Raw genomic sequence first — 22,139 nt, 5'->3', positions numbered from 1 at the left:
ATTCTTAGTATTATCATTTTTTTTTTTTAAACCAAACAACTTCCCTTATGGATTCAAACACCAACCCGCAAATCACAACTCCACCATCTTCAAACTAGTCAACCAAAAACCAAAACCAAGACCAAGATTCTGGATCGGGTCAAAGTTCTGCCCAAAACCAAAACCAATCCAACCCAAACCCATTCAGGTTCATGGGTCAAACATCCAACCCGGCATTCCAAATCATCCAAAATCATCCCAATCGACTAGAACCTGGCGACCTTTTCTACTTCCCGGCATCCGACGGCGCTGAGTTGGTGTTTGTCAAGCAACCACTCACTGAATCCAAAAAAATGATAAGGAAGGGTTCATCGATTGAACCCTTCCTCCGCCAACTGAACCGCATCTCCTCAAGCATTAGAAACGCTGCAATATACTTGTCCAAGCATGGATCGGCAACTCCCTGTCCCAGGAGATTGCCGCTGGGCTACCACAAACAGAAAATGCCTAAGAAATATGGGCAAACATACATGAGATGTACGGGCAACTTGATTTGACTAAGCTATTCACCTTACGACAATCTCTCACAAAAATCAAACAACACAACTTATCAGTGACGTCTTATTTCAATCGCTTATCGGCACTTTGGAATGAACTAGATGCTGTAGCTGAGCCTCTTGAAGTGCCTACAATGGTGATATAACAAGTCAAACTGGTAAAAGATCAAGATCGATTGATCCAATTTTTAATGGGTTTAAATGACAGCTTTTTACCTTTCAGAACACAGATGCTTGCCACCATTTCGATGCCGACACTTCTCCGCACTTTCCAGTTGGCTGTATAAGATGAGAGCCAACTCATGAGCTTCTAAGATGGCTCTCACATTGGTGACATTGCTTCTTTCAACTTGACACAAGGACAATTCAGTGAAGAAGAGAAGAGTAAAGGCGGCAATGGAGAAAAAAGTGGTCATGAAGGGCAGGTGAATGATAAGATTGTTTTATATGGGGCAAAAATCAATGGCTCAAATTCTTTCTCCCAATACTATGGTCCAAATAATGTCAAGCCCAATTCCTTTACTAATTCACATGGACAAAGTTACTCCACCTCAAGTGGGCCATCTTTATTTAATTCAAATGGGTCACCTCAAGCAAGTGGGTCCAATGGGTCAAGAAACAATAAGTCTGGAAGAAATGCACGCTATTATGATTACTGCAAACAGAGAAATCACACTCTTGACACTTGTTTGGAAGCTGCATGGCCACTCCTTTAATCAGAAATCTGGGTCCACTATCAACCAAACGGACACCATAGACAACTCTGTACCTACATTCAGTCCTGAACAAAATCAACAAATAATTCAGATGATCAATCAACTTCCCCAGGCTAATACGGCATCCTATGCAAGATGATATCTAGATAATTGATTTGAGGGCGAGTGACCACGTCATTTTTCACTCCAAGTATTTTACCTATACACCGACAAAATCATACACATTTATTCGTATGCCCAATAGCACCATGGCTCCCGCTACCCTAATAGGGATTGTTCAACTTACCAAAACCTTAGTCCTCCATAATGTTTTATTTGTCCCAGCCTTTAGATTTAACCTTATCTCTGTTTCCAAAATCTGTCAAGATAACAATTGTTGTTTAATTTTTTTTCCTAACATATGTGGATTTCAGGACCCTTTGACTAAGAAACTGATGGGCTCGGGTAAGGTTCATAATGGTCTTTACTATTGGATCACTGATTTCGTGGAAAAGTCTAAAAATATTTTGTCTTGTATTACTAAAAATAAATTATCTGATTGTAATACAAATTTCAATAAAAATTCCTTGATTTTGCACCAAAGATTGGGTCATAGTGCTTCTATTCCACAACCTCGCTGTCCTATTTGTCCCATTGCCAAACAATCCCTAATTGTTTTTCCACACAACACATCAAACACTACTCGTCTTTTTTCCATTATTCACATTGATATTTAGGGGCCTTATCACACCCCTAACCATGATGGCTCCTGATTCTTTCTTACCATAGTTGACGACTTCTCTGAAGGGACATGGGTTTATCTCATGCACTCCAAAACCCAAACACTTTCCAAAATTCAGGCATACGTTTCCATGGTCAAAACACAATTCAATTCTTTTGTTTAGAGAATCCAAACAGATAATGCCCATGATTTCTTTAATCACCATTTTTCATCATATTTTACATCTCTAGGCATTATACATGAAAGTTCTTTTGTCTACATCCCCCAACAAAATGGTATAGTTGAATAGAAACACCAACACCTCTTAGAAATAGCTAGAGCCCTCAAACACCAAGCCAACATACCGGTCTCCTTTTGGGGCGAATGTGTGGTCACAGCCACTTACCTGATCAATCGGATGCCTACTAGAATTCTTAATGATAAGACTCCCTATGAACTTCTTTTTGGGAAACTCCCAAACACTAGTCATCTTTGAGTATTTGGTTGTTTGTGCTATGCTACTAATCTTGGGGCTCGTGGCAAGTTTGCTCCTCGAGCCACTCGTATTTTATGGGCTACCCTATGCATCAAAAAGGTTACCGTTTATATGATCAGACATAAAACAGATTCCTGATTTCCAGAGATGTGATTTTTCATGAAGATTCATTCCCATTTATGGATAATCATGATCAACCCAACATTACTTCCTAACAGACATCTTTTTTCCTGGAAGATCTCCTTCAGGCACATATTTTATGATACCACATGCAGAAGATCTAGGTAATTCTCCAAATGCTCCTGACTCTACTGTTGCTCCCATAGATCCTTCCACAGAGTCTTCCCCATCAGTTGATTGTTGGGATTCATGCATTTTGGACATAGAAATGGAGAGAAAATGATGATCAAGATGATGGACATAAGGTAGAAAACTAACAATCAAAACATTAACTTATTAATGTAAGAAAAGGATAGAAATTACCAACTCCTTTTGCTATTAAAAGCTTCATGTTGAAACTTGGAGTCTAGATTCTTCAAAAGAGAATGAAGAAACTCAAAATGAAATCCACCCAACCTAAAGATGAGAAAGAGCCGAGAGTGAGAGAGAAAATGAGAGAGTACCTTTTGTTTTCAATTGTTGCAAAATTGCATTAAAATGGTATACTACTTAATTTATATACCATGGGCACAAAGTATAATTTTAAATTGTTTTAGGAAGGCCTCAAGCAATTTAAAGTTAACTTGAGAATAAACATTTATGTCAAGTCCTTGGTTTTATGGTTAATTCATAATTAGACCAAATTTTAATTTCATTAAATATTCTAACCATTTAGAATAAAACCAATGCACTTTTGCCCCTTTCATTGAATCCAATTCAATAATAATATTTAATAAATCCTTATTACCCTTGGTTAGTGATGGATAATCATTTCTCACCAATACATTAATTCAGATGCAACCGTTTATGTCCGAACATCATTAATCTGATTAATGTATTACGCTCTCCCCTTGAGCTTGGTTTTATGTGTGACCATTTTGGTTCACTATGATCTAGCCATAGGCCCCATATCAGATTTTGATATGTTTCGTTATAACTCTTTATAATCGAAATTCCCACTGATTATGGTAGACGTCTAGCAATGTTCCATAACCCCTAAACCACAGTGAAGTGTAAACTCCAATGAACCTATTATGATCGTACATACCGTGTAGTTAAATCTCTCTGTTATCTAATCCCGATTAAGAATGGTTCATGGTATGTCAAAACCTTTAACTTAATCTTTAATCGAATTGTCAATCGATACAATGGAACTTGTCAACATAAAACTACTTTTCATCTGACATTCATTATACTCTGGCCAGAGATTTCCCTTTTCCAATGTTTATTGACATTCGTCTGGAAACTTGAGATTGGACTATTTTGAGTTAACAAATCCCATCTTGACTATCACTTGTCCTTGCATATGAATCACATGTGACCAAACCGGCTTATTACACAATACATGACTAGTCTCGTGCTTATACACCATATGAACCATATGCATCCTATGTTGAATCCAACCATGATGTCTCAGGTCTGAGGATCAATGGTACACTAGCATGATCCTACAATGCATCATTGACCACATCCAAGTGATTCATCGTAATCGTTCATATTCGATAAACAGTTCACAAACTGTTTATCCATGCTAATGCCTTAGTGACATATCTCTTATAATCACCCACACTAATACCATCACATGATATTCAGTGGAGATATTCAACATGCCTACTATGCAATGTTATTGCCCAATTAACATTACTTGCGTAGGGAATTCTTTGATGATTTGATCTTCTAAAGATCCGTGTCATCCAGATATTTCACATGCAATATTAAATATAATATAATATAAATGAAGCAAAAAATCAACATGCGAAATAAGAACACTTTCTTTTATTCATAATACATTTACAATATATAATGTCCTGAAATCGACAACATGATTGGTTCCTAGGGCATACACTAACATCGAATCCTCACCTGCTATCTCAAAAAGTTCTCCTGATCATTCAGAACCAGCCCCCTGCCAGTCTACACAGTCCACCCGACCACCCATTTGGACAGTCGATTATGTCTGCTCCACGTTCAAAATACTTCAGGTGACCTTTATCCTACTACCAATTATGTGAGCAATGATAGACTGTCTTCTACCCACAGGACTTGTATCAATAAGATCTCTGCAGATCAAGTGCCTTTTTGCTATTCTGATGTTGTTTCTCATGCACAGTGGCAACAAGCCATGGCCGATGAACTTCATGCTCTGGCACAAAATCATACTTGGGACATTATACCTCGACTTTTTCATCGGAAACCAATTGGTTGTAAATGGGTGTATAAGATCAAACATCGAGTTGATGGATCCATTGAACGCTTCAAAGCTCGTCTAGTTGCCAAAGGCTTTACTCAACGAGAAGGGTTTGATTACCAAGAAACTTTTTCTTCCGTTGCTAAACATGTCACTGTTCGAGATTTTCTGTTTGTTGTTGCTATTCGTGATTGGTCTCTCCACCAAATGGATGTTCACAATGCCTTTCTCTATGGCGACCTTCATGAAGAAATTTATATGGACCTTCCTTCGGGCCTTCGCCACCAGGGGGAGAATAATGTATGTTGGCTGCGAAAGTCCCTCTATGGTCTGAAACAAGCATCTCACCAATGGAATGCTAAAATCATAGAGGCACTTACAGACATAGGATTTGTTCAATCCAGAAATGACTATGCTCTCTTCACATGGCACAAAGGTACTTCATTCATTGCTTTAATCATTTATGTGGATGATATCCTTATAACAGGGAATGATGCACCTACCATTCAAGCTTTAAAAGAACACCTCAACAAACACTTCTGTATAAAAGATCAGGGAGAACCCAAATATTTCTTAGGAATCGAGATTGCAAGGTCCCCTACCGGCATATCCCTCATTTAGAGAAATTATGTTCTTGAGCTAGTGTCAGATTTTGGATTATCAGCATGCAAGCCAAGTGTGATTCCCGTGGAACAAAACATCAAACTCACAACCCAACAATATGATAAAGAAATGCCATCATTTGAAGATGATCCTTCATTAAAGGATCCCACCATCTATCAAAGACTTATATATCTCACAATGACATGACCCGATATAAGTTATGTCGTCCCCATCTTGAGCCAATTCATGTATGGCCCAAAGGAATCCCATATAGAGGCAGCAACTAAGGTACTCAAATATCTGAAAGGTTGTCCAGGTCTAGGACTTCTTCTGCCAAGAAACGAAAACTTAGACATAACAACCTTCTGCGACTCAGATTGGAGTACATGTCCAATGACAAGGAAATCACTCATTGGTTACTGTATAAAGCTTGGGGGATCCTTGATTTCCTAAAAGACAAAGAGGCAGTCGATAGTTTCACTATCTTCAACAGAAGCTGAATACAGAGCTATGGGGAAAACTACATGTGAAATTGTATGGGCTCTTGGGTTACTAACGGATTTGGAGATACAAACAAGTATACCCGTCATCTTACATTGTGACAACAAGGCTACCAATGACATAGTGACAAATCCTGTTTTCCATGAGAGGACAAAACATATTGAAATTGATTGCCATTCTATTCGAGACAAAATTCAAGAAGAGGTAATCAAGACAAAGCATATCCGAACCTCAGAGCAACCAGCAGACATTTTCACAAAGCTACTATGTAGTCGACAACATTCATATTTACTTCACAAGCTTGGAGTTTTTGACATATACAAACCATCAGCTTGAGGGGGAGTGATGTAATATGGAAAGAAGATTATTGCTACTGGAATTATATGTCCTGGAATCAAGCAATTGACATGATATCCAGGAGTGACTTTTATTGAAAATATTCTGTAATTACACCATTTGATTACATTCCTTGTATTGCATTTACATTTTTTGTATAAATTCACACAACACTATAAACTCAAACATACAATAAATACATTTTTTCTTCTCTTTTTTGGCATTCTTCAGCAACTACAGTTGCTCCTTTTGCCCCTTCTTGCTCATAATCTGCAGTTTTGTTTAAATGGGTAAAAATTATGGATTTTGTTGTGCGGTTTGTGGTGGATTTTGTTTCAAATGAGTTGTTGTGCTGGATTATTGATTTGAATATAACCAATGCATGCAATTTAGATTGATTGTGTCTGGTTATCTAATCCTGGTTTTCTTTTTCAATTTCATTGTTACAGGGTTTTTACTTTTTGTCTCTAGAATTTGTCATTTAAGTGGATTGTGCTCTGTTTAATTTGAAGAAAGAACTGTCTATGGTTTTTTCCTACTTTACTACTTTTGTTCCTCTACATAATGTGGCTCTTAAAGGTGATTGGAATTCACAAGAGAGTGATTTTGAATCCACAAGCAGTACGTGCCAAAATCACAAGAAACCAGGAAACTTCTCCATTTTGCTGCAAGAGCTACACATACAGTATTTGTCCAAGAACTTGTAAATATCAAGACACCTGAAGATCACCTGGCGCTGCAGAACAAGGTTGGGAACACAGCTCTCTGTTTTGCTGCCATATCTGGAATCAAGAAGATTGCATAGGTGATGGTTAACAAGAACAAAATGTTGTCATCGATTTTTTGCAGTAAGGGAGCAACAACATTGTTTATGGCTGCTTTCTTAGGCCACAGAGAAATGGTCTGGTATCTTTATTAATTGACAGAGGCAGAGTATCTAAAAGAAGAAGATCAAATTGAACCTCTTGTTGTTGTCATTAATGCAGGCCTCTATGGTTATTCACCTCTTACCTTCACTATTTTCTTGTAGTTTTCATGAAATCTCATTCATTGTTGCAACTTTATATCTTCTTGAGGAGCAAATTGATGATGATTATGTTGTGTTAATTTGATAGATGTGGCCTCGGACTTAATTAAACATCATCCTGAATTAGCTTTAGCTCGAGATGGAAAGGAAGAGATGACTCTTCATGTATTGGCACGGAAGCCTTCCACAATTGTTAGTGGAAGTCAGCTTGGAATTTGGCAGAGGTGCATTTACTCTTGTTAGGAACTCCATTACTGCCCATTCCTCACCGCCATTACTATTCTGCATTACCCATTATTTGGTTGTTTATTCCTTTTGAAAACAAAAGGAACGTTTTGGATAAAGGGGTGACTATGTCCAGCACATTCAGTTCCATGCTTCAGGGCAATCCTTGACAAAAAGTTGATGTTTGCTGCAGCCTTCACTTTGCCAGGTGGAAACAACCACCTTACAGGCATGCCTATTTTTCTACATCACAGATCATTTTTGGTTTTCGCCATATCGGATGTATTGGCACTATTTTGCTCCACTAGAGATGACTCTTCATGTATTGGCACGGAAGCCTTCCGCAATTGTTAGTGGAAGTTAGCTTGGAATTTGGCAGAGGTGCATTTACTCTTGTTAGGAACTCCATTACTGCCCATTCCTCACCGCCATTGCTCTTCTGCATTACCCATTATTTGGCTGTTTATTCCTTTTGAAAACAAAAGGAACGTTTTGGATAAAGGGGTGACTATGTCCAACACATTCAGTTCCATACTTCAGGGCAATCCTTGACAAAAAGTTGATGTTTGCTGCAACCTTCACTTTACCAGGTGGAAACAACCACCTTACTGGCAGGCCTATTTTTCTACATCACAGATCATTTTTGGTTTTCGCCATATCGGATGTATTGGCACTATTTTGCTCCACCACTTCAATATTGATGTTCCTCTCCATTCTCACCTCGGGCTATGCAAAAGAAGATTTCCTGCATTCATTACCAAACAGACTGATGATAGGGCTTGCAGTTCTCTTTGTCTCAATAGCCACCAAGATGGCAGCATTTGGAGCCACTCTTTTCATTGCTCTTAGTGATGACTTTGCTTGGGTAGCTATTCCAATGGCTACTACTCCAATTCCCCCTTCTTTCTGATGTGATTAGTCATTTGTATAATTCTAGTCCAAATCATCACTTGCACTAGTTCATTGCAAAACAATCTTTTTATTTAATTTATAAAATCATGAACAAATCCGGGGAACATTTAATCTAATTGCTCTTGCTTAATCATTCAAACGTAAAACTTTTGATATCTGGTGTCTGCTTTACTTGACTTAGAGGTCTTTCTTTATGAGTCAATATCTGTAATGTATATACAGTTGTTAGGGTCAAAAACATTTTCGTCCATATGGTATCGGTCAACTTCTCAAGGACATCTTACTCTTTTACTTTCAAAATCGTCCTTCAAACTCGCAAACGTTATTAAGAAAATTAACAAAAAAAAAAGGATATATTCGTCCGCTTACAGCTAATTAAACTTTTCAGATATAATATAACGAAATATAAGTTTATTTAAAAAATAAATACATAATATATATATCACCTAAATTCTAAATCACCGCGGCAAAAACCCGGCAGCCACGCCACCCCTCTCGTCTGGCCACCACTCTCGACCAAAAACAACGTCATATCTATTGATTTCCATGACTCACCCTAACCCTTTAAAGCCAACAGCTTCACGAAATTCTAAATTTATAATTTTTTGTATAAAGTAAAAAAAATTTCAAAATCAAAACTCAAAATCACCAAACCCTATTAACAAAGGGTCGGGTGTGGTGGAGATGCGACGGGAGTGGAGTGAGATGGAGGTTGCGAGGTTCGACATAACGGGTGGGTTATGGGCAACGAGTAGGTTGCATGGGAGAGCGGCTGTGATGGGGTGGGGCCGTGGGGGGCTGGATGTGCATGACCTGCGCACTAGCGGAGTCGTGGGGCAAGTGAAGAAACGAGTCTGATGGTTTTGTTTAAATGGGTAAAAATTATGGGTTTTGCTCTGCGGTTTATGGTGGACTTTGTTTCAAATGAGTTGTTGTGCTGGATTATTTATTTGAATATAACCAATACATGCAATTTAGATTGATTGTGTTTTTGGTGGAGGATCTAATCCTGGTTTACTTTTACTCTTGTAGCTCTTTTTCAATTTCGTTGTTACAGGGGTTTTAGCTCTGTAGTTTGTCTTTTAAGTTGATTGTGCTCTGTTTTATTTGAAGAAACAAACTCTGTTTGTGGTTTTTTTTCTTTTTAATTATTATTTCAAGTTTTTCTCAAGGGTTATCTTGGCCTTTGTACAGATAATTTTGTATTAGGTGACAAAATACCTAACAGTCAGCCAGTAAAAAATTAAAATAATTGAAGTAAAAAATTAGTTGACAAAATACAAAAAAGTTTGAATTAGTTGTTTTTCATGGTTGTTAAATATCATCTTGCTGTTCCTTCAGCCTCAGTATATGATATTATTTCTCTTACTCTTCAGGCCCTTACTTCTAAATAAGCTAGCTGCAGATTGCATCCAAGGTGTCAAAAGCGGTGAGTCTTTCAACCCATTTCTTCTACTTCTTCTTCTTTGATTTGTGGAGTCTTAAGTTAAGTTCATTAATTTGTATTTTTCAGTTTACTATATCTGTCTACATTGCCAACATATTGATGATTGAATTTATAGTAGCTAAGATCTAGAAGTACTTGACATAAATGATTGTTATTCTATAATATTCATTCCCAATTTGAATCCAGTTTAGCTAAATCTTCGAACACTCATTCTATGAAGTCATTATGAAGTCAAAGATTTTATTTATTTTTTCTTTCATCTTTACCTAGAAAATCACTTCTCTCTACGGAAAAATTACATTTTCTCCCTTGAGATTTCTCATTATTAAACAAACCCACATGTTTCTTTATGGACATGACCCGATCCATTAAAATGGATTGAAATGATAGATACTCGCAAAAATGATGATGATGATAATAATAGTAATAATAATAATAATAATAATAACATAAGGTTCATCTTATGATACTAAATTCATTGTCTAATACTAACACATTGTAAGGTTCATTGTAGATTTACCACAAATAACGAGCAAATAAATAATGAAGGATAACATTGTGTTAGGAAGGACCTCAACTGAAGAAAATATCGAGATTGTGATTGCTCCACCTTATAAAAAAATGGATGGTTCGTTTTTTTTTCCCTTTGTATATTAAGATACATTTTCTGAATACCCTTTTACAAATTTCATATCCAAGGGCTAATGTGATAGACACTTCCTAAGTTTGTTAATGTCGTTGATTTCTGATTATATGAACTTTTGTGTTTTTTGATACTCTAAGAGGTGAAGTCTTTTTATTATATGATTGTAGCATCATAATTTTGATAAGTTCATATGTCGGCTTATTTTCTCAAGTAAATAAAATCGTAATGTGTTTCATTGGATTAATCAATATTATTTTTTCCCTATTGGATTTTGGCACAAAGCTTGCAAGGTTGTTGTGTGAAACGAGAAATAGACGCTTCATATTGTATCGGGCTGCACTGGAAGGTGATTGGAACAGAGCTGAAAAAATTTACAATGTACATAAAGTTGACCTAACTACCAAGCTATCAAAGGAAGGGGACACAGCTCTCCATATTGCAGCTGGCAAAGCACACTGGTTTTGTGAGAAAGCTTCTTGAACAGATGAAAATAGAGGATTTAGCTATCAAAAATAATGCCGGTAACACAGCTTTTTTTCTTGCTGCTGCGTCCGGAGAGGTTGAAATCATCAAGGCCATGATGAAGAAGAATGGAGACTTAACAAAGAACCTAGGTAATAATGGCATTTCACCACTTCACAAGGCAGCTCTGATGGGAAACAAAGAGATTGTACAATACCTTTATGGAGCCACTCAAGATGAAATATTAGATAATGATAATGATCGCATCGAATTGCTTATCAGCCTGGTAAACCGCAGCTTGTATGGTAAGTAGTATTATTTATATTGGGCCCATTAGACTTTTAAACATCCATTGGTAGCATAAATATCTGACGTGATAGTCTTGTGGTATTCTAGATCTTTTCCTCCATATTAATTTTGGCTTGGTGAGTACAAGTTTGAAAATGGCTTTTATTGTTTGATCATATTGGTGCAGATCCAATTGATATTGTAGGGTATAATCTATATTTTTTATGATGTAGATTGTTGTATTACTAGATATTGCGCTGGATTTGGTACAGAGGCACCCAGAGCTAGCCACTGCACGAGATAAAAATGAAGAGATAGCATTGCACTCCTTGGCTCGAATGCATGTATTGACACGTGTTGTTGATCTAACAGCACATGGAGTTTTGAAGAAAATTTTTAATATGTGTTAGTCCTCTCTAATCTTTAACACCTCAGAATGTTATAATTAGTTCTTATTCCTTTTTATTTTTTTATTTTTTACCATAGAATTTATATTTCCATATATTAGACTTAAATATTAATGTTGCTCACCTATTATAATCTAAGTTTAAAGTGTGGTTACTTAACATGGTATTAGAATGGTATTGAAATCAAAGATCTCAACTTTGATCCTCAAGTGAGACTTGGATTCTACGTTTTTACGAAATATATAAAAGATAAATCCAAGTTTTACATGAGGAGGTTTATTGGACACTTGACTTTTTAAGTCCAAAGCAATTGTACGTAAAGACAAAAGTGCTTTCATGTTGTTTAAAGCAGATATTAAAGATACTAGTGACACGATAAGGACACTTTATTCAGATTGGGGGAAGCTACAACTGAAGGAAAGGGAGAAACAGAAGGGGAATGAGATGCCGTGGAGGGATCAGGTGAAGGACAGGGAGAAACACAGGAGGAAGGGGCTGGGCTGGAGGGATCGGGTGAAGGTGTTGACATCTCACATTATTTGTGGGTATTTGTTTGCTTTTTTTTTTTTTTCTAAATTATTTTATAAATTGATATGACAAGATTTTATATTAATTTTTTGTTTAATAATTAGGAATTATGCAAAGTGAAAATTAAGATATCTATGATGCACTGTCCCGTCCAATAAAATAAAAAATTTTAATTATGAATGTAAAATCTAGAGTTGAACTTTCGTTTGCTAGAGTTCTAAGTCAGGATTTTATAAAACATTGAAATGTAGAGAAGGGGAACTATATATATTGGTGTACTATTTTTAAGCATCAAACTTTTTCTTTCTTAATTATATTCTGCCAAAATAATTTCTCACTGGGTTGTATTGTATTGTAGCTATCTTACATTCTTGATTGTACATGCGGAGTAGTTTTGCATTTTTTGGTAAACAAATGTTGGCTCAAGTCATATTTGCTTTTTCATTTGCCGGTGAAGAGATTCCTCAATCAGCATTTGAACTTATCAAAGGCTTTTGGAAACAAATTATGCTTTTGGATGACTCCAAGATTTCAGAAATTATTAGAAAACCCTGGCCACTACTGTTTGAGGCTACAAAACAAGGAAACCTTGCGTTTCTAAACATAATTTTTGGTGCATATCCTGATCTGATATTTGAAGTTGACGAAAATCATTACAGCATATTTCATTTTGCTGTCCTGTATCGCCACCATAAAATCTTCAAAATCATACATGAGAAAGGATCATTTAGGGATTTGGTAATCCAGACCACAGATAAAGGAAGGAACAATATCTTGCGTTTAGCTGCAAGGTTACCACCACCTGATAGGCCCAATATTGAATCAGGAGTAGCTCTGCAACTGCCGGAGAAGTTGTGGTTTAAGGTGAATATTAATTTACCATATGCACACGATTTTGTTTGGAAAAACATTATTTTTTTCTTTGAACTTGATTGATTAGATGTTCCTCAACCAACTACCGTAGGAAGTAAAGGAAATTTTGCATCCACTGGATGCTGAAGCTACAAATGTAGAAGGGAAAACAGCTAGGGCTATATTTACTGAACAACACAAAGAGTTAAAGGATAAAGCTGAGAGATGGATTAAGGATACTGTAAATTCATGCTTGATGGCAGCAACAATTATTGCCACTGTGGTTTTTGCAGCAGCTTTGAAAGTACCAGGCGGCTCCAAAGAAAAGACTGGGACTCCTCATTTTGTTCGAAGAGCTTCCTTCATAATTTTTGCCATATCAGATGCCGTAGTGCTAATATTATCCTCTTACTCCATATTAAGGTTCTTATCTGTTATCTCTTCCCGATATGCAGAAGAAGATTTCATTTCGCCATTACCTCTGTTTTTGGGTTCTGGATTAGCAGCACTTTCTCTATCAATATCAGCAATGATGGAAGTGTTTTGTGCGACTATGTTCATTGTCTTCAAAGATGGGATGCTGTGGATTCCTATTCCTGTTACGGTAATGGCTTATTTCATGAGCTTCATGTTCTTGGAGAAAGTTCTAACTATCATTGAAGATGTAGTGCGTTTTAGCAATAATAACAGGAGTTCACTCTTCAAGTCCTCTGCTGAAGAGCCTTTTTAAAGGTGGGAAGAAACTCGATGTACCTAACAATTAGAATAGTACTTAACAAGGGCGTATTGCGCGCAGAATACGAGCCAAGGGCCCTGTTGTGGACCGCCCAGCACTCGGGCGCTTTTATCTTATAGTTTATGAGTTTATATGATTAGAGCCATGTCTCGTACAAATAAGAGTGATTCTTCTTATGATGAATGCTACTTATATTTTAACTTTATTAGTCTTTTGGAAAATTAAAAATACAATAGAATATTAGGATGGAATTTTTAATTCTATAACCAAAAGCAGCATTTGTAGTAAGATGTGAAACGTAAATCATAAAAAATTGAAAATTAATATTTAAGTGAATAAATCTTATCAAATATAAAATTATCTTTCTTGTACTGAATAATATTATTCAATAATTATTCATTTTATTAAAACTTAGAAATTTATATTATTAGAACGCCCACAAGTACTTTCTAATCAAGGACAATGTAAATTATTTTAAGATAAATGATTCTAATAAATGAAAAAAAAAAAAAACTTAATTTACTGACCCGTTTACGTACCATAATCCTATTTTCCTTTACATCTTCTTTCACTAATTATGCACTATTAATTAAACATCAAACTCCTTGTCAAGTTGCATGCTAAGGATGTAAATTTGAAAATCAATAATGAAACACAAGAGTTCTTTGCAACATAATAAAACAGGAACAAGTGTTACATTGAAGTAATCTTTCAAATTTAAAGATAATTTAAGAAGTATTAATTTAGAACATTTACATAAATTAATAATTGGATATAAAACTTTGAATAATACAATTTAAATGCTGTCATATTTATATATAGAAAAGGTGGGCTGATTAAAGAAAGAATGGTAAAGTAATGAGAAGATGGGGAGCAAGTTTGTGTGTAACTAGGAGATGACAAGGAATAAAGTATGATGTGGGGCAAATCAATCTAGCGTTAGATTTGGTTGAAGGTCGTTTTCTGATGGAAATTCTCCAGTAAAGTGATGAGAAAAAGATCCATCCTGTCAAAATCCTTTTTACCAAATTAGCTGCTGCTTTGTCTGCCACCTGAATTTGATTGAACCTATGTTTTTCTTTACTTAAATGATTGAGCTGCGTATACGTATACTGTATACGTATAAAGCAGATAAGATAAGAAGATTCTAAGTCAACAATAAGGGATTAAGTTGAAGAGAAGGTATTCTACCTCTCAAGTCCAGAAAATAATAATAAAATTGAAGTGGGGCAATTAAGATATAGACTTGTTGGGGTCACTGATATCTTGGAAAGGAAAAGGAAGATCATGAACAAGGAATAATATAACGAATTGCAGAAGAATGTCTTTGTGATTGTAACTATTATAAGTTAAGGAAGGTATAATCAATCAAGCCCCATTAATGGCCCCAAGGCCATATATACATGCTAAAATGTTGAAGATGCATGCATCCGAGCAGCCGATCGAGCACTAAAACTTAAGATAATAGTTAAAGGTGATATATTGATGTCGAAAATTAATTAAAAATCATATGACTCTCTTTTAGAAAGTATCATCACATGTTGTTTTTCTAGTTTTGATTAATGGCTATGGCTCCACTTGTTGATTTGAGGAGGTGTACGCGTTTGGATTTTTCTACTTAATTAGCCCCGCACTTCTCAATAATATCATCTAGCTGCTTCTAATTCAAAGACATCTGTACTATACTTAGTGGTTCTCGGATCTTGAAGCCTTTTTTCAAGTATAATAAGTAACTTTTCCTGAGCCCCACACTTTCAATATCATCTAGTAATATGTATTTTTTTTTTTTTTTTGAAAATAAAGAGAATTGAAGATAGAATATTATTATCTTTTATTGTTCAAATTAATTTGACAAAAACTTTTAAATGTATTATTTAAAAGGTCTTAAGTTTGAATATATTTTTAATCGTTAATAAGTATAGTTACTAGAGTTTTTATTCGGCCAATAATTTTAAAATTCTAAAGGATCAGTTGGGATATGCATAAACTAATACGGACACTCCCATTAATAGAAAAAAAAAAAAAAAAAAAAAAGAGGAAAAGATAGAGTACTTTTAAAATAAATTGACCTTCTTCTAAATCTAGAATAATGCTTTTAATTTAAAATATTAGAAAGAAATGTCTTGGAAAGAAGAGAAAATGTGTTGTATGATGATTTATAATCTTTTAATTTTTTTTTTCATGAACTGTCTTTGAAGATCCAGTTAACTTTTTAATATAGCATCAAATATCATCTTTGAAGAATTTCAAATAAATATGCTTCAGTATGATTTTTTTATATAATATCTTCAAAAGATAAGATTCACATATAATACGAATTGCAAATCTCCTAGTAAAACAAACCTTTACGTTAGCAAGTTATGATGCAATAGTTATGGTTTAAAATTGATTAGAAAATGATGTTATATTTATGGTTTAATATTTTACAAGTGTTGAGAGAGATAAAAATAAATAAATAAATAAGATAGAATTTTTTTTTTTTTTTTTTTAAATCGAAACTAATGTGTAAAGGCTTCGGTTTTTTACTGCGGAGGTGTTTCACTGTTTCTTGACTTGAGGTCATTCTTCATGTATAAATATGATAGCCCTCTTTTCTTTGTGAGTACTTAAGCTTAATTTTCTTCTCCAGTCTCCACACTACTCCACTTACAACTTTCTTTCCAATTTTCCCTTTTCGCTTATTGCATCCCAACCCCAGTTACCCAAAGAGGTAACTCTTTCAACGTGTTTCTCTTTTTTTCATTTCTCCTTCTTTAGCTGGTGGGGTTTTCTTTTCTCGTTATTTTTGGATAATTTCTCTCTGTGTCTCTATTTTAAGTGTATATGATGTGTTGGTAGGGATGTCGAATCATGAAGTCAGGATTAACCTCGCACCAGAGGTTGAGTTACATGCCAAGAAAGATGCGCTTGTGACATCTCCTTCACAAGAACAGGCTGGTACGATTCAATATTACCTTACAAATACATGTTATATTGTTTTATTCTTTAATAAATAATCCATTTTTTGAGCATTATCTAATTCATATTATTAAACTTCTTAAATAATTGCTTTGGTAAATTGATTTGTTTCATTAGCTATTTATTATAAGCACATAAGAAATATCACAAAATGTTAATTAATGAAAAAGTGAGGGATACAGCAGATGCAGGAAATGATTGTGCTGAAGAAAAAGATAACAGTGGGAAATCACCTCTTCCTCAAGACCTGCCTAGTAAGTATTGATATTACCTTCCAATTATTTTATTTTATACTTTTACAGATGCATTATTTTGAGCAGCCTTTCATTTATTTGCATAAAGAATTACGTAGAATGATTTGCTTCCTTACATAAAACTTGTTCTTGTTTCACGTTGACAGATAATCAAAGCATAAATGAAGACTTTAAAAAACTGTACAAAGCTGCATTGAAAGATGAATGGAACACAGCTTATAAGGAAGTTTTTAAAGGAGATCCATTGAAAAATTCAAAATATTTAACAGCTAGGATATCAGAAAAACAGGACACTGCACTTCACATTGCAGTTGCGGCAGAGTCCTCTATGTTTGTCAAAAAACTGGTAAATTTTATGCAGAAAGACGATTTGGCTATTAAAAATGGTGATGGCAATACTGCTTTTTTTCTTGCTGCTGAATCCGGAATGGTGGGATTTGCCAAGATTATGGTTGAGAAAATGAAGAGTTACCAGGTATCCGTGGAGGTGGAGTTGAGGAGATGTTACCAATTCATATAGCGGCGCAGCATGGCCATGAAAAGATGATGGAGTTTCTTCACAGCGTAACTAAAAACATGACAGAAAAGGACAAGAAAAAATTACAAGATCTGACCAATGGAAAAGATTTGTTTGGTAAGCATGAACCATTCCTCATATTCAAATTATGTTTTTTATATACTTTTTATTCAATTAATATTAGTATAATACGTATTTGTCGAAATCAAGAAATATGAATGAAGTCATTAAAATGCATTGAATCAACGAGTAAAACTATACTATTGTAATACAATAGTTTTACCTTGTAAATTTAAATCATAAATTTCTGCTAAAATATTGTAAACCACAAAGTTGTAAAGTCTAGTTTCCTCGGAAAAGTTAGTCTTATAAATTAAATACATAAAATTTCTTACAGGGGAAGCGAGGGTTGATAATGCACCCGAAAATGTGTTACATGAAAAAAATGACGAGCATGTGATAAAACCTCCTCAAGAAGAGTCAGGTATAGAACTTTTTTTATTTCTCCGTATATCAGTTTACATCAAAACCAGTTTGAATGAATTTATTTTTATATTGTATAAAATTTTTGTTAATAATTTTACCTTTACATATGAACAAGAGATACATAGAAAATTGTATAGAGCTGCATTGAAGAATGAGTGGTACACAGCTTATCTGTCTTTTGAGAGAAAGATCGAGAGAAAAATTCAAAATATGCAACTGATATTATATCAGATAAGGAGGACATCGCTCTCCACATCGCAGCTGCAGCAGGTTCCTGTATGTTTATCAAAAGACTGATGAACTATATGACGGTAAAACAATTGGCTATTAAAAATGGCGATGGCAATACTACTTTTTTCTTGTTGCAAAATGTGCCAAGGCGATGTTCAATAAGAATAAAAACTTACCAAATATCCGCGGAGATGATGGCATGTTACCAATTCACACGGCAGCTCAGCAGGGCCACAAAGAGACGGTGAAATTCCTTTATGGTGTCAGTGAACATGAATTAACACAAGAGGATTGCAAGGATTTGCTTCCCCATCTAATTAGTAGAGCTGATTGGTTCGGTAAGCATCCTTTACACGTATAAGTAGACTAATGACATGTCTATATAAACCCAACAAATTACTTTCCATAACCAAGTTTTAATTATTAAAACCAAACATAAATTAAAATTATATATATAATAAAACATTATGTACATGATTGGTAACAAGATTTGACAAAAACAATAACCATCTAATTTTTTGCTAAAATATGTTTTTAATATTAAATTTTTAATTAAAATATTATAAGTATGTTATAGGAATCATATCTTTTGAAATTGAATACATCATATATTCAATTAATCAATAATAGAATATCCTTAGCCTTCAAAGATATCACATATGACTTCTTGATATTGGTTGTTTTTTCCTAGGTTTTGCGAGGGATTTGCTAAAGACATACCCAATTTTAGTCGGTGTTAATTTATTGAACGGGAGGACAGGAAAGGAAATAGTTTTGCATGTCTTGGCTCGAACACCTTTGATGTCTCATGACTTGTCCAATCAAAATCAGGAAGGACTTTTCAAGAGATGTGTTGTAAACTAATCCTAATCTTGCGAATCTAAACACCAATTTAAGATCAAACCAAGCCACAAACAGATCAAGCAATACACAATCAATTTACTGTGGTTCGCTTGTTCTATGTAGAACAAGTTATATCTACGTTGAACTCTAGAATATGAAGCTCGTTGCACTTGGATTAATCACCACAAACAATACAGATTACAAACGACTTCACTCTCTGTCCTCAACACAAACACACATTCACCTAGATTTCCCTTACACCCATAAACCTGCACACTCACTAGAGTACTCACCACCTGAAGGAATTCCTAACCCCTCAACCAAGACTCTTGATAGATTACACAAAGAAAATCAAATGGAATGGCAAACCCTAACCCAGGCTATTTTCGTGCTTTACAGAGAGAAAACAGAAACCTAAAAAATGCATACTGACCCAAGAATAACAGTCTCCTTTTATATCGTTGACCTTTAAAAGTGTTGGAGCCGTCGGATCATGTTCAATCGGAGGGCTGAGATTAACTAGAGTTTAATGAACAAAACGACAGCATTTTTGTTTGGCTCTAAACGACGTCGCAGACTTCACCATTTAACAAGATGCTTCAACAAATGTCAGTATTTCTAATCCTTTAACACTTTTTGATTTATTATCTAAATTCCCGTTTCCATTTAAACCTCTATTGACCTTATAAAATTTGCAGTTTCCGACATAAAGAAGTTGCCCCATGAAAAACTGCCCAAAGAAGCACTTGAACTACTCAAACTCCTTTTGGACAAAGTAGATTGTCGTGACGACTGGATGAATGGAGTAATACATGATGCTGTCAGACACGATAACATTGAATTTTTAAGCTTGATTATTTGTAATTATTCAGAGTTCATGAATTGCAAAGCTAAGGGAGATACAAATACATCTGGCTTAATATTTTCCAATGCCATTTTGAAACGTCAGAAGGATATATATCTTCAAACTGCTAGATGGTATAAGTCTATCATTTGAGAAACAAATACTTAACTATAAAGATGATGAAGGAAACAATATCTTGCATGTGGCTGGAAAGTTGAGTCCACCTGAACAGCTCGATGCTATTTGTGGAGTAGCTCTGCAGCTACAGCAAGAGTTGATGTGGTTTGAGGTAAATTTTTACACCACTCTTTTTTCAATTTTGTGTAGTAAATAAAGTTTTTCTTCTGTTTGTTGATAATATGTTTCATCTTTAATATTATTAAATATACGAAGTGTGTAACGTCGTGGATCCATCGAAAGCTCATGAAAAAAATAAAAAGGAAGAAACTCCAAAAGCTTTATTTGATAAGGAGCACAAGCAATTGAAGGAAAAGGGGGAGCAATGGATGAAGGATACTGCAAATTCATGCATGATTGTGGCAACACTTATTGCCACCGTGGTTTTTGCTGCAGTTTTCAAAGTACCAGGTGGCACCAATGAAGAGTCGGGAATGCCTCTTTTTGCCAATAACCTTTTTTTCAGAATTTTTGTCCTTGCAGATGCAATATCTCTGGTATTATCCGTTTACTCCCTTCTAATCTTCTTAGCTATCCACACTTCCCGATACGCGAAAAAAGATTTTCTTTTGGAGTTGCCAAAAAAGTTGGTGCTTGGACTGTTGACACTTTTGCTATCAATAGCAGCAATGATGGTGGTTTTTTGTACAACCATTTTCATTGTCTTCAAAGTTGAAAAAAATTGGGTTCGTATTCCACTGTGTGTGAGTGCTGCTTTACCAGTCATCCACTTCGCCAAGACAAAGTGGCGACTCCTGTTTGATGTAGTGCGCTCAACCTATAAAATAGGTTCTATTTTGGATGACAAAGGGAAAAAAAAAGGAAGCCTAGTAAGTTTATGAAGGTAATTAGTTTTTAAGCTTTGTTGGGACATACTGAGTGTTGGAAATGTATGGGTTGGGAATGCATGGATGTTTGTTAAGAAGATTATATATATTAATAAAAATTACTTTTCATTTCTATTTCTTTTAAGAATTTATTAACTTGTTTAAGAGAATTGTCTTTAAGTAAGTATTTTATTTTATTTTATTTTATCAAGTATTTACTTACCCTGTTGTTGTCATTATAAAAATAATTTGGTTATGATACGATTCTTAATCGTTGAAGAGAAGAAGAGAGAATTTAGACAAAAAAACAAAGCAACTCAAAGAAAATCAATCAAGACTAAGATAAGACTTTTGTTGGAGTTGTCAATTACTTCAACATTAATGGGTTACGCAGACGCATTCAGGAGTCTCACTGTCAAGTGAGTGAGCAGGGGCCTCACTCCCCGGTGAGTAGGCGGAGCTCGTGGGGGCAGGTCTCGTTGACCAAAATAATTATAACATATTTCATGTTACTGTTTTGAATCGTCGAAAGAAAATCTTCAAACTCATTGACGACGTAGGTCCAACATTTAAGAAATCAATACTTGAGATCAAAGATGTTGAAGAAAACAATATCTTACATTTGCCTTGAATGATGCCACTGCTAGAACGGCTCAATAATGTATCAGGAATTGCTCTCCACTTGCAATAAGAGTTGATTTGGTTTAAGGTAAATATTTGCAGTTTTGTTTTGTGCATAGAAAACAAATTTGTTTCTTGAATAAGATTTTTATATCAAAAATGTAGGAAGTGAGTCAGATTGCGGATCCAAAGCATGCAAAAGCTAAAATGCAAGTGGGAAAACTCCTAGAGATATATTTTATGAAAAGACTACAGCTTTAAAGGATGTAGCGGAAAAGTGGATGGAGGACACTGCAACTTCATGAAGGGTTGTAGCAACACTTATTGCCACCTTGGTTTTTGCTGCAGCTTTTACAATGCTTGGCACCAAAGAAGAGACGGGGACTCCTAACTTCATTCAGAAACTTTCCTTTAGAATTTTTGTCATATCTAACGCAATATGGCTGGTATCATCATCTTGCTCTATACTAAAATTCTTATCCATTCTCACTGCACGGTACACAGATGAAGATTTTCATTATGTGTTGCCTAGAAAGTTGGTTGTTGGATTCTCAAAACTTTTCTTGTCAATAGCGGCAATGATGTTAGTGTTTTGTGCATCTATTTTCATTGTCTT

General features: G+C 35.1%; 3 protein-coding genes across 3 annotated transcripts; all 3 read left to right on the top strand.

Moving 5' to 3' along the window:
• Nucleotides 1–10,945: 10,945 nt before the first annotated feature.
• LOC116140653 (alpha-latrocrustotoxin-Lt1a-like) lies at nt 10,946–13,254 on the top strand. The gene is made up of 3 exons (XM_031426249.1): nt 10,946–11,259; nt 11,492–11,647; nt 13,118–13,254. The coding sequence occupies exons 1-3, from the start codon at nt 10,977–10,979 to the stop codon at nt 13,174–13,176; spliced, it is 498 nt and encodes a 165-aa protein (XP_031282109.1). The 5' UTR covers nt 10,946–10,976; the 3' UTR covers nt 13,177–13,254.
• On the top strand, nt 13,010–13,777 carry LOC116140654. The gene is made up of 2 exons (XM_031426250.1): nt 13,010–13,041; nt 13,142–13,777. The coding sequence occupies exon 2, from the start codon at nt 13,286–13,288 to the stop codon at nt 13,757–13,759; it is 474 nt and encodes a 157-aa protein (XP_031282110.1). The 5' UTR covers nt 13,010–13,041; nt 13,142–13,285; the 3' UTR covers nt 13,760–13,777.
• A 2,828-nt stretch (nt 13,778–16,605) lies between these two features.
• Nucleotides 16,606–17,991, top strand: LOC116140609. Its single transcript, XM_031426219.1, has 4 exons — nt 16,606–16,702; nt 16,894–16,977; nt 17,124–17,611; nt 17,892–17,991. Exons 1-3 carry the CDS (start codon nt 16,606–16,608, stop codon nt 17,495–17,497), a joined length of 555 nt encoding a protein of 184 aa, XP_031282079.1. The 3' UTR covers nt 17,498–17,611; nt 17,892–17,991.
• Nucleotides 17,992–22,139: the final 4,148 nt, after the last annotated feature.

The sequence above is a fragment of the Pistacia vera genome, unplaced genomic scaffold (assembly GCF_008641045.1).
Source record: "Pistacia vera cultivar Batoury unplaced genomic scaffold, PisVer_v2 Contig374, whole genome shotgun sequence".
Lineage (NCBI taxonomy): Eukaryota > Viridiplantae > Streptophyta > Magnoliopsida > Sapindales > Anacardiaceae > Pistacia > Pistacia vera.
This window is presented reverse-complemented; position numbering and strand designations above follow the sequence as displayed.

Coding starts and splice junctions, on each gene's coding strand:
- LOC116140653 (XM_031426249.1), top strand. CDS start 10,977: ATGAAAATAGAGGATTTAGCTATCAAAAATAATGCCGGTAACACAGCT. Junction 11,260..11,491: donor GGTAAACCGCAGCTTGTATG/GTAAGTAGTATT, acceptor TTGTATTACTAG/ATATTGCGCTGGATTTGGTA. Junction 11,648..13,117: donor GAAGAAAATTTTTAATATGT/GTTAGTCCTCTC, acceptor TTGATTGATTAG/ATGTTCCTCAACCAACTACC.
- LOC116140654 (XM_031426250.1), top strand. CDS start 13,286: ATGGCAGCAACAATTATTGCCACTGTGGTTTTTGCAGCAGCTTTGAAA.
- LOC116140609 (XM_031426219.1), top strand. CDS start 16,606: ATGTCGAATCATGAAGTCAGGATTAACCTCGCACCAGAGGTTGAGTTA. Junction 16,703..16,893: donor TCCTTCACAAGAACAGGCTG/GTACGATTCAAT, acceptor TTAATGAAAAAG/TGAGGGATACAGCAGATGCA. Junction 16,978..17,123: donor TCTTCCTCAAGACCTGCCTA/GTAAGTATTGAT, acceptor TCACGTTGACAG/ATAATCAAAGCATAAATGAA.